The sequence below is a fragment of the Taurulus bubalis genome, assembly GCF_910589615.1.
Source record: "Taurulus bubalis genome assembly, chromosome: 11".
In the NCBI taxonomy this organism is placed as follows: domain Eukaryota; kingdom Metazoa; phylum Chordata; class Actinopteri; order Perciformes; family Cottidae; genus Taurulus; species Taurulus bubalis.
In genome coordinates this window covers 4,876,264-4,888,725 of record NC_136599.1, presented here as the reverse complement: position 1 = coordinate 4,888,725, position 12,462 = coordinate 4,876,264, and the positions used below count along the sequence as shown (strand labels likewise).

Sequence of the window (12,462 nt, the reverse complement as noted above, 5' to 3'; positions counted from 1 at the left end):
GTCTTGGTTTTGAGCAACAGCACCACTTCCAGGTCTTTTGGGTCAATTTTCACTCCTTCCGCAGATACCAGTCGTCCCACGTAACGGACCTCACGCCGGAAGAGTTCACATTTCTCAGGCCTTAGTTTTACCCCATGGCGCTGGAGAGCGCGTAAGACCTTACGGACTCCCTCCACGTGCTCTTCAAAAGACCTTGCATAACAGAGGACGTCATCGAGATATGGAATGCAGTACTCGTCTCTAAGGGAGCCAAGCATTTCCTCCATACTCCTCTGAAAGGCTGCAGGTGCATTAGAAAGGCCAAAAGGAATACGCACCCATTCGTAGAGGCCCCAGGGTGTGATAAAGGCAGTGAGATGTCTGGATCCTGGGTCGATAAAACCTTGATGGTAGGCTTTTCCCTGGTCCAAGATACTGAACCAGGAATAACCACCAAGGGTGTCAGTCAGGTCTTTAATCCTGGGTAGTGGATGACGATCCGCAACAGTCTTTTGGTTTAACAGACGATAATCTATGCAGAGGCGTAGCGTCCCGTCTTTTTTTCGAACGCACACCACGGGCGCAGAGTAAGGAGACTTGGATTTCACAATCCATCCCTTTGCCAGAAGGTCCTGGACGTACTCCTTGACTTCCTTGAGTAGTGGCTTTGGCACAGAGCTGTATGCTCTCTGAACAGGAATATCATCTTTGAGATTGATCGACATCTGCAGACTCGGGATACAGCCGATATTGTCACTATCTTGTGCGAAAGCTGCTGACTCCTCATATAACATTTTCTTTACTGCCTCTTGCTGTTCCTCTTCTAAGTGGCTAATATCAACTGGTGGGTGCCAGGATGATAGGTTCTGACCAGTAGATGGAACAGTGGCACTGTTGATCATCACATCCTGTTTCAAGTGGTATTTTGGTTCTTGGTCAGGTGAGTAAGTTTCAACTACTTTAGCGATTGGTTGAATATTACCCAGAGCTGTCTTTCGTGGCAGGATGATGTCATGTTTTGTTTTGTTCCCTACTGGCACTGCTAAATATGGTCGCTTCTGGTTTTGTACTTCAAGCAAGCCTTCACCAACATCTAGCTGTTCTAATGGCACGCTATTTTCATCCGTTTCAAACAAGACAAGGCGGTCAGCTGGATCCATGTTGGATGGAACTCTGCACTTTATCCAGGCAACCTGGCCAGCGGGAATGACAATGTCTTGTTGGCCTACTCTCAGGCGTCCATGCTGTATGCTGGGCTTTGTGGTGGACATGCAGCTCACTATAGCTTCAACTTTGTCGGTTGGGATTGAGATGGCCCCACTTAACAGGGTAATCAGTGTTGGAATGATTTGCTCTGGTTGTCCTAGGATCAGTTCCTCCACCACGTTGAAACCAACCAGTGGTCTCTCTAGGGGTAGACTACTTACTAAAAAGGGTACACTGATCAGTAGGTTGGGATTTTCATTCCCAGGCAAGTTCACTGTTATTGCAACCCAACCATCAAATGGAATGAGACCTCCGTTCACCGCATACACTTCCAGCTCATCGTCTTCTTTCATCAATTCAGCAATTGGTCGGGTCTCAAGATGAGGTAAGTGTTTGTTTTTCCAGGACCGGTCAATCATACTGACTTGAGCCCCTGTATCCAGCAAAGCATGCACAGCTAGCCCGTCCAGGTAACATTGGATTATAGCTTGTCTCCCAATTAACCTTGCAATTTGTTCATTTCGGGGGTTCAATGGTTCCTGTGGTAGCTCGGTGGAGATCCCGCTCTGTCCATTTCCCCCTTTTGCAAAAGATACTACTGGAGGAGTAGATGGTGTGTTGTTTGTCTTGGAGATGCTCCTTGCTTGAGGCTGGTTTCCACTGACATCATTTGGCTGGGACGTTTGAGACCTGATCACTGGGCGTCCCGCTGCAGCGACCGGTTCCAATTTCCCTGATGCTTGGGCTTTTTGAGACAGCCTAAAGCCCTGTGACCTTCTTCACCACAGTAGAAGCAATGGTTACAGTTAGACAGGCCCTGCTCAACACATCTAGGACAGCCATTAGTTCTCTCCCTTCTTGGGTTAGTCGTTTTCCTCATTGAGCATTGGCACATCTGCTCGGTTTTCAGTGACTGCATGGGTTGTTTCATTGAGTCTACTAGTGATGTGTCCTTTCGTGTCGAGGCTTCGATGGACGTGTTGAGTAATCCAGGTAGATTTTGGTGAAGCGCGTATCGAGGCTTGTGTCGATGACGTATGTGGTGACGTTCGAAGCCTCGCGAGCCGGCCGTACCACGTGACTGATTCAGAAAATGGTTCGTGGGTTTGCCGTGCGATTTGAAATATAAGGGGCAGCGAAACTCAATGGATTCCCCCCTCCTCTCTGTACCCAGCTTCATGTGTGCCTGTGAAAGGGTATTTTATAAAGCAGGCGAAATAGTCTCAAAAAGCCCAGCACTGTGGAAAAGTTCTTATTTTTACTTAAAAAATTGGACACATCAACATGGACTAACGGAGCCGAGGATCGAAACACCGATCCTCTGACTGAAAGTCGGATATATCTAACCACTGACCCGCAGTCACATCACAACCCTCTCCCAATTTGTTTCGACTTTTGATTTTGACTCCGCCATTATATCATAAAGATAGACACAATATGTATTGGCGTCACAAACATCATTTATTAAATTTAAAGCTTCACACACCAAAGCCATGGTGTCGTTATGATCACTCTGCTTGTTTTACATGTATTGTCCACTTGGTGGCGCAGTAGAGCAGATGAAGCTCCGTGAAGCGTCGGCCCATTAGCGAACCAATTGGATGGAAAGCTTCAATGCGTCAGGAAGCTTCATCTCGCCATCACTAGAGTCTACTACTCTGGTGAGTGCCTCAATTTTGGCTGAGAGTTGTTGTATTATGTCCATTCCAGCTGCATCTTCGGTGAGCTGTTGCTTAGCACACTGTTCTTGTGTTGTCCTAGCGCCAAACTGTGCACTGCGAACATTAGTTTGGTTTTGGCGAGGTGTTGGGCCTAACCTCTGCTGTCTCTCACTCTCCTCAATGGTTATTCTCATCACGTGTCTGAGAATTGTCTCATCTTTCACATCAGCATCTGAGAGAAGAGGTTTGACCTCCCTGTATTTTGAATTCTCTTCGGTGGAGATATGAGAGTTCTCTGATGGAGACCACCTTCTCCAGTGGTTGGAGAGTACTGGGTTTAGACTGGGCACTACTGTGTAATGTCTCTCTAGGTGCGGCTAACTGTGAGGGCCGTGGGGAAACTGCCTGTGTAGTAGGTGTGTTAATACACTGCATAAGTTTCTTACTAAGCTCCTCATAGCTCTGCAGCATTCTCTGTAGTTCACTATTTGGTGTGGGCCCCACTGCACTAGTCACAGCATCACTAGTGTTTTTAACTACTGGAACAGTGTGATTTGTGTTCACTGTAGTTGTGTCGTCTGTGTCAGTGGATTGGTCAATAGTGTGTCATGGACATTATCATCATCATCATTCACAGTTCTGTCAAAAAGTACCACATCTTGATCCTTAATAACATTATCAACAGTGTCCTTTAACATCAACAAATCCACCATACCTTTGTCCTCTAATTCAAGAAGACGCTGACTGTTCATGAAATAGCTGATGTGTTCGAAGCAACCCTTGAGATCTCCCTCTTCTAGCACAGACTGGTCTTTGTCTGGCTTTGGACCCACCATTTTGGCAATGTGAAAGAGTTCATCCGCTGACAAAGTGAGTAGGCTCTTCCTAATGTCCCACACTAGGCTCTTCCTCTCACTGTCCGACATCGCAGCTCTTTCCTTTCTCTTCACGTGCGGTTCCACAGTCCAGCAACTCCGTCTCTGTTTCAGTTCACCAGTCTACGCCCACATCCGTCTCTTTTCTCCCACAGCTTTCATGGATTGTAGCATCAGCTCAGTTCTGGTCCCACATTCATATATCACTGGATCAGCTCCCAGCCTTCCAATGGCGCCGATCCCGGACGAGCCCCCAAAAATCTGTTACAGGTACCCGGATTGGTACCTGGGAAGCAGATAATATGTTCCTGCAAACAGGACACAGAGATTACACAACGACTTTTTCACGTCTGTTCACTGCTTTGGTGCTTTGCAGAATGCACATATTATATATATGTATATTATATATACATATATATAGCCTGTTCAACAGCATGAGGCATAAACAAATGATAACTTACATTTCAACAGCATTATAAAATAATAATATCACAGGAAACATTCATTGAGCCAAACAACATGCAATCTTGATGGACGTGACGATGTGGCGCCATTTTTGCGCGCGCCGTACACCGGACAATTAAACTGAGCACTCACTCACACACTCATATATTCATCAAAACAGTATTTTCATTCAAACAACCTCACACAATTCTCATTATTCTCACCCACCTGCAAACAGGACACAGAGATTACACAACGACTTTTTCACGTCTGTTCACTGCTTCGGTGCTTTGCAGAATGAGGGAATTCGCGCCGTTGTGGTCGTAAACCAGCTGATTGCCGTAAAGCGTCTGACTGACGTAAAACGTCATAAACCACCACCCTGTTCCTCTTTTAAACAGTATTATTTTGAATATACAAAGCTTACTTTAAACCACATATGTAAGCACATTGGTGGGCGTCACACTATCATTAAACGTCCTCAAGGCACAAGGAGCGTCTCTTAAAGCTTTATAGAGCAGATACTTCCAGCTATTGTGTGACTGGAAACCACTTCAGAGCTGGTATGAGGAACTTTTAGAGACAATCAATGACGACGTGCCACGTTACAGCAGATTGCTGCAGAGGGCACGACATTTCACCGAGTATGACCCCTGCGTTTAAAAAGTTCACCGTATATGAATTATTGTCCTTTACTTCTCATTGTCACCGCCGGCTGTAACTCCCCCAAATGCACCTGCTGACGAATTTTGGAGGAATGCAATCTGTGCAAAAATAAGTTCCTTGTTCCAAGTCTTAAGTCTTTCATTCCAAGACAACCAGTATCAACTCGAATGTATGAGGACGTTACAGTCGGTCGGAGTATTGAATAACACTCTGAATTCAGAGGTGTGGTTTATTCTTAGAACACACATATATATAAAACATTTGACATGTCAGGCCAGCCACCAAAAAGCCCCTCTATTGCTCCGTTGGACAAGGTCAAACATTTGTTAAAAAATGGGTTTTTATCAGTAGAGGAAAAAGAAACAACTTAACACAAATTCTGGAGCCAGAGCGCCTCACATCACCCACACAGGAAGCGCTGCAGGCTTTAAAACAGAAATTGCTCTTTCAATGCACTCGACATTGATTACAGACGATCCGCCACCCGTTGGGATGAGTCTTCATTAGCGGGACAGCATTCGGAATATCTGCGTCTCTTGTTTTGTTCCCCTCAGTGGAGAAATGTGTCGGGAAATGTGTGTCCTTTATGTTGAAGTTCAAAAGGTCACGCCCACAGAATGCCACGGGGTTTCGGGCTGCACAAAGGGTCCTCCTCTTCTATTTTTTGAATCTGTCCAGAGCGGATCTCTGGCTGGACAACACCTCCCTTTTCTTCTCCTTCTCCTTTCTCTCTTTTTCAAACTTCATTCTGTCCTCGGTAGTTTTCTGGATGTCCTCCTGGGTAAATAAGTCGAGAGAGAGATGAGCCAAACACAGCAGATGTAGCACGAAAGATCACAAGTCATCACTTTTCTTCTTCTTTTCGTCTTATATTCTGGATTACTTACCCTCAGATCCTCATGAGCCACTTGTCTCTTGCGCTTTTCAATATTGCCGGACTTACTCCGACCCTTTTTCTTATACCTGGGAACGAATTTCTCTTTGGCAAGAGGGTCAAAGCCCTGGGAAACAAAAGAAAAACAAGCTTTTTAGAAGGGTGTGACCAGTAAAATACCAATCAACAAGTCAGTATTTCTAAATGTTTAGTTCCGTTTCCTAAAATAAAGTTAAATGCTTCCGGACACTGACCAGAAATTGGACCCTGTCCTGGTGCCTCGTCTCAAGGGTGGCTTGGTCGACCTTGCCCAGCTCGGTGGGGTCGAGGCTGATGAGCTCTGGCTGGATCTTCTCCAGCAGCGCCTTGACCTCCCACTCCTGCCTCTGCGTGGCACTGCGGTACGGATTTGCATCCAGACCGTCGAAGTTCGGCTCTCCTGCACCTGTGAACGTAAACAAGAGACGGACGGAGATGGAATCGGTGCTGAACGCAAATAAGAACAGGAAAATTAAAAAGGCTATTCGGCTTATTGGTGCCATGTGCTAAAATCCAGCCGGACCTGGTATGAGCATGCTGGTGAAACCGTCTCCGTGTCCCACCCCGAGGACATCCTCGAAGGGGCAGAAGTGCATCCCCCACACCGATTTTGGAACTCTGTGAGCCATGTAGGGTTTAGTCACTGGGTCGCGCCACACGTCTCTGTACACCTGCAGGGAGACAGACACATGAGGTGAAATGATTGTGGAAAGAAAAACACCTATACACAAAAGATATGTCTTGTGCATTGTCTTCGGTCATTTAAATAAAACATTTCAGCTTGTTTTTATTCTTTCGAGATGTCTCTGGCAATGTTTCCTGTTTTGAGGAGCTAATAGACTAGTCAGCAAAAAGAAAAAGAATTTCTTGGACATTTTACATGCGTCTGACTTCTGAGAAGGAAATGCTTAAAACATAATTAAAACACTAAAAAAAAAAATACAGCAGGTCAGCTGGAGTTTCCAATAATAAATAAAGATGAACGCTGGAATGAAATCCATCTGCCTCTGTTTAGAGCTTGTACTTCCCCTATAATTAGAACCAGCTTGCACAGCTCTTTACAGGAAAACATTCGCCATCCAGCGATGTCACCAATACTGGGACATTTGTTTTCTCTCATATCATTATATATTTAATGTGTTAATCAGGTTACCACTTTCTCCACAAGACGATGCTGTATTTGCTGATCCAGCTGTGTTCACTCACAACAAACCAGCTCCCAGAAGGCACCACTTCCTGTGAGCCAGATCTTTTTTTATATATATATATATTTTATGACAAACCATGAACAAACAGTGAGGGAATAGTGACCTGAACGATGTCGCCCGTGGCCGCAGACAGCAGCCCCTTCTGGCTCAGAGACAAGCAGGACGCTCCGGCGGGGAGGAAGTAGGACTTCAGGGGCTTGAAGGCTCTGATGTCGTACACCTTCAGCTTTTTATCCATTCCAGATGTCACCATGTATCTGCCAAGAGGAGAACACAGCAGATTGCTCTCTGGTGAACACTAAGGGAACTGCAGTTCAGGAAAAAAAGTTATTCAACCTGATAAAGGCGTTTATCGTTTATGGATCTTTGACACAAATTGTAAAATTTCAACCACCCGCTGTTCTTTCTGGGTGGACACTGGCACTATGTATAATTTAGAGACAATGACAATGGAACGCTGGCAATAAATGGTTCCGATTTTGATATGCGATATCCTTATGCATCAAAAGATTAGAGTCTTTGTAGTCATTTTCAAAAGGACATGCCACCATAAAAACAATTCTTCAATACGTTTACAACCAAGCTAATAAGACGCTCTATCTATGAAGAACTTTGTGCCCTAGTACACAATTAAATCATAAACACATTGCTTGATATGATGCGGCAAAAAAGGCCCCTTGAAAAAAGCACAATAAACGAGACGAGGACCGTGGTGATGGTGGCTAAAGTCCACAGACCCGGGAAGCAGCGAGGTCCAGGCGTCAGAGTTAATAGGAGGACAGGAAATATAATTTGTATTTCATATACTACATATGAAGTGGCCGGGTTTAACCTTTGTTTTTCTTATCTAAACTAGCTCAGGTGACACGTTTGCTCTCCCAGATTTTAATCTAAAAGACGGGTTGCATCCGTCTGTGCTTTTCATACATAATAACTGCCGTTAATCTATGAAAAAAACAATAAAGGATATATTATATACGATATTAAATATTTGATTCGGATGCACAAAGAGCAAAAGGCGCAGAATCACCTGTTGACCAACGCAGAGAAAAAGCTTCACACAGACACTGTGACCTTGCATCGAATCGGCCGGGCATCATAAATCCTAACAATCCTTGAAGTTAATTATTATCGACGGCCTTTGGCGGGCGACTGTGGCTCAGTGGGAGAGCCGAGTCGTCCTTCAATCAGCGTCCCTTGGGCACGACGCGCACAAATTGCTCCCGTATGAATGTTAGTTACCTGATGAGCAGGCAACACTCTGCATGCTACCTGCCATCACCGTTAAAGCGCTTCGAGTGGTCGAAAGACGAGAAAAGCCATTTCCCGTTTACAGCAAAACAATCTACACACAATCTCCATAAGTACCCACAGCTTCCTGCCTCGAAAACAAACCCAACATGCACGTTTCCTACACAAGGAGAGTAAAGTTTTACGGCGACTCACGTGCCCGTCTTGTCCACAGCGACCGAGCGCACGGCGCCCTGGTGACAGAGCATCTTGACCAGGGCTTCTTTCTGATTGGGCGACCAGAGCGTCACCGTGCCGTTGGAGTGGCCGAGGTGGACGATGGCGTTGTGCGGGTTCTGGCACATCACGTCCAGTCGGCCCGTCTTGGTGCAGATGGCGGCCACCTCCTTCCCCACGGACACGTCCAGGTACTGCAGGAAACTGGTCGCGCTCTGGAGGAAGACGGGGAGGTTCGTCAGAGCTGAAGGAAAGCCGGTGTTAAAGGACCTGGAACGCAACGCAACGGGTCCATGCGATCGATCTCGAGGTCAGTGGTCCCCAACCTGAGGGTCCGGGACCCAATCACAGCGGATTGTCAAAATAAAATGTGCACATATAAAACTAAAATATTAATATAAAACATTTTACACAAAAGGATATATTTGTATTGTTCCGTTTATACATTCATGTTTTCCTGCACAGTTGCTGATAAAAGGTCAGGCTACACTACTATTATTATTATTATTATTAATGAATCATTATTATTAGTGTTTCACTATTTGAAGAAAACAATTCCAGTGGTGGCTGCTTTCCAATAACTCCAGAGCGTTGTAGAGTTTAAAAGTTAAATATGTTAAGATGTCACCACTATAATTAAATAAACAAAAAGAAAAAAAAAAGGTTTTAATAATTAAAGAGAGTTTGTTTGAAATACTAAATCAATAAATCATGCTGATTTTGTTCTAAGATGTGTTTTTTTTTAAATATATATCTCTAGTGTCCTTTGTGAAGAAATCATAGAAAAAGACGCTCTTTATAACTCCAGAAGTTCTTCAGTATCAAAGTATTTCAGTGATAATTGTCAAACTTATATACAAGCTTGGAAAATGTCTCTTTCGCCTCCAGGGGGCGACACAGTGTCAGACTTTGAAAACCCCTCTTCTGGACAGTTTTGGAAACGCATACGTGTTAACTGGATATTGTTTACACTCTTTTGTTGCGTGCAATAAGTTGTCTGTGGAAGTTGTTTGTGGAACTATTGCAACAATAATTTAAAAACACCAGTCTTTGAAAAACTGACCTTTTATCTTGTTAGATTGGGGGAGAAATGAACTTTTAACCAAAAGAGAACCTGATGCAACACGTTGCCATTGTTATTGTGGCAATACATATATAATAAACTTTCATTACATCATGTTCAACGGTTTTAAATGCACCCACCGCTGTTGCGAGCAGAAAGTGGTAGGGCAGAAACTCCATGCGGAGGACGTCGTTGAACTTGCGGATGCAGTGAAGCTCAATGCCATTGGAGTCATAGATATGCAGCCACTTCTTCTGGGCCACCGCATACATGGCCTCGCTGTGGAGCCACCTGCACAAAAACACAGACTTTTATTTAGGATCATTTACATAACAAAGAGGTGTTCACAGACGCTGGGAGGTGAGGCGCGGTTGAAATGTACAAAGTGGTGTTTGCTGGACGACTCACTTCACGTCATTGACGGACTCCATCACGTTGATCTCGCACATGAGCTGTTTGGACTGCCAGTCGATGCAAGCAATGTGGCCTCTCCTCCCACCGAGCAGCAGGTGACTGAAGGGAGGAAACAAACAGTTAAAAAAACGCACACAAATCAAACCTTTAAATCGATATGTCTACAAGATGAGGAAGCTAAAGTGTGCAGTTTGGGAAAGCAGTTTTTGGGGGTTTATAGCTTCTTGCCCCAAGTGACTGACTCACATTACCAGCTATGGCAGCAAAGCCGAAGACAAACACGTCATACATGTATAGAGTATAGAGTGAGACACTGACCGTCCCGTGTTGCTGTAATCCATTCGATAGGGTCCAAACTGAGACAGTTTCAGGTCAAAATACTGAAGAGAGAAAAACAAATTAATAAAAAAGGCAGAAAGCCTGGGAAGTCTTGTTCCAAACAAACTGTAGTTTACTTGTCCTCTACAATTATGTATTATTACCTAAAAAAGGAATTAAACCCACTGGATTTGTCAAGCTAAGCCCCCACATATCTACTAATAAGTAAATAAAATAACGTGGGAACAAATCAACATTTAAAATTTATATTTGACAATAAAAAAGGTCAAAATATAGACATTTTTAAAGACTGAGGCCATCCAGCACTGGTCAGAAGCGACATCTTTCTACATCTACACTAGTGTTGCGTTAGTGTCCCACCTTTGTCTTTGATGTTATATCAACAGAATCGGCGATGTCCTCTTGAGAGATCGTACACGTGTCCTCGTCTTCATCTCCTTCTAGAAAGCTGAGATTAGAAGACAACACGTCGCCACCAGCAATTAGCGAGAGACATTAGTCATCATTTAATCTCCGTCACATTGTACACTGTGACATGAAGCAGCCAGGCAACATTTAGAAGAAATTACCCAGCATCCTCCGTGAGTAAGAGGTCAAGACGAGCCGCTTGTTTCTGAGCCATTTCTGAGGTTTCATCCGAGCGAGAGATTATGTCCTTCAGCTTGTAATGCTGGCCGCCAGTCTGTGACAAGAACAAAGGAGTGAGACGCATGTTGACTCCATGTGTTTACTGGACATTGTAAATATGAGACATCGGGGTGCTTACCTTCTTAGTTTTATTTTTCCTCTTGAACTTCTGCAGCCTGTCTTTTGCAATCGGAGCAGCTCCGGGGAAAGGGTCCGGCTTCTGAGACCGGAAGAAAAACACCGGATTTACTTTGTGAAACATCAAGATGAGGGTCAATTAATGCAGATCTGGAAGATGCAATGATGTACTGCCAACGTCAGACTGCGTCAAAAGATATTTTTGGGACTGTCGTATTGCAGAACAGATTAAACATCATTATCCTTTGGTCGTAACACCTGCTTCACAGTTTAAAAAAAAAAAAAAGACACACCACACAAGTCAAGTAGAAACTCCATTGTTTCATTCCACAGTTACAAATAAAATACTACTTTTATTCAGATTAACATCATACTACATTAGAAATGTACATTTAATGGTGTGGCGCTGTATTCCAAATATAAAAAAAAAACATAATATAGCCAGATTAATTTAGGGAAATGTTTATTAAATTAGGCACTATTTCCAATTGATTGAATAGAGCAGTCAAAAGAAATGTAAACGTATTGCCTCAATGAAGAGCTGGAACAAGATTATAAAGTTAATCAAGTAAAAACAAAAAGGAAAATGCATTTCATCAAACCGTGAAATTTGCGAGTTGTTAAAAATACTCTTTCCAAACAACCTTTACCTAGACACATGTATCTGTACTTCAGATGCGATGTTGTGCACACACATCCATATGCAACATAAATAGAAAGTAAATTTAAAAGTGTATATAATTTGCACCGTGGTGTTATTTATAAACACTGCATGTATGAACTTGTTCTTACTTCATACTGCAACTACTGCACAGAAATGTCTGCATCTAATCCTTATATATATATATATATATATATATATATCATTGTTTTGTATATGTATTTATATATTATATATACACACAACTATATTTCCAGCCTCTCTAAATGACAGACACAATAAGCACTTCCATTCACTCACCCATGATGGGAATTGGTTTCCATCTCCTTGATCTTCACTCTGTTTTCTTTTCTTTGCTCTCGGTGTCTGTTGCTCCGTCTGTCCTTCAGTCTGCGCTCCCTCTTCCCCCACTTTATTTCCATCTTTCTCCTCCTGCGGCTCGTCCCAGTAACGAGCTGGAGGCTGTTGAAGAGAAGGAAACGGGTGGCAGGTTAACGGCTGCAACTTTGAGAACAAGCCCGAGTGTATGTGTGTTCACAAGCGGCGGCTCAGCCTCCTCTCGGAGCCACGCGCCGCTCGCGTGAGCTGCGTGGCGCTCGCGCAGCTAACGTTACGTTGTGTGCGTCAGTTTGAAAAGCGCCGTTGCTAGCGCCTCTCGGCGGTTGACACCAACGGTTAGACACTCTTAATAATGATTTTAATCGTGGTTACCTTCTTCTTTTTCTCCACGTGTGCAACAGTTAACGCTTCGCCGCCGGGAGACGCCATCTTTGTTGTATACGTTTTTAACTTCCTGTGACG

The 12,462-nt window shown here is 43.9% G+C and overlaps 1 protein-coding gene across 1 annotated transcript; it reads right to left on the bottom strand.

The window, feature by feature from the left end:
- Positions 1 to 5,030: 5,030 nt before the first annotated feature.
- Positions 5,031 to 12,462, bottom strand: wdr46 (WD repeat domain 46). Its single transcript, XM_079226847.1, has 14 exons — positions 12,373 to 12,462; positions 11,962 to 12,123; positions 11,002 to 11,082; positions 10,805 to 10,917; positions 10,596 to 10,683; positions 10,215 to 10,276; positions 9,891 to 9,995; positions 9,623 to 9,773; positions 8,399 to 8,634; positions 7,056 to 7,209; positions 6,268 to 6,415; positions 5,960 to 6,150; positions 5,719 to 5,832; positions 5,031 to 5,608 (listed from the first exon to the last, which is right to left on the bottom strand). The coding sequence occupies exons 1-14, from the start codon at positions 12,427 to 12,429 to the stop codon at positions 5,489 to 5,491; spliced, it is 1,782 nt and encodes a 593-aa protein (XP_079082973.1). The 5' UTR covers positions 12,430 to 12,462; the 3' UTR covers positions 5,031 to 5,488.

Excerpts from the sequence above, each read along its gene's own strand:
- wdr46 (XM_079226847.1), bottom strand. The coding sequence starts at position 12,429 with ATGGCGTCTCCCGGCGGCGAAGCGTTAACTGTTGCACACGTGGAGAAA. Across the intron at positions 9,996-10,214 it reads GATTACAGCAACACGGGACG|TCACCTGCTGCTCGGTGGGA; the intron begins GTCAGTGTCTCA and ends TCCTCCCTTCAG. Across the intron at positions 5,609-5,718 it reads TGGCTCATGAGGATCTGAGG|GAGGACATCCAGAAAACTAC; the intron begins GTAAGTAATCCA and ends TTATTTACCCAG.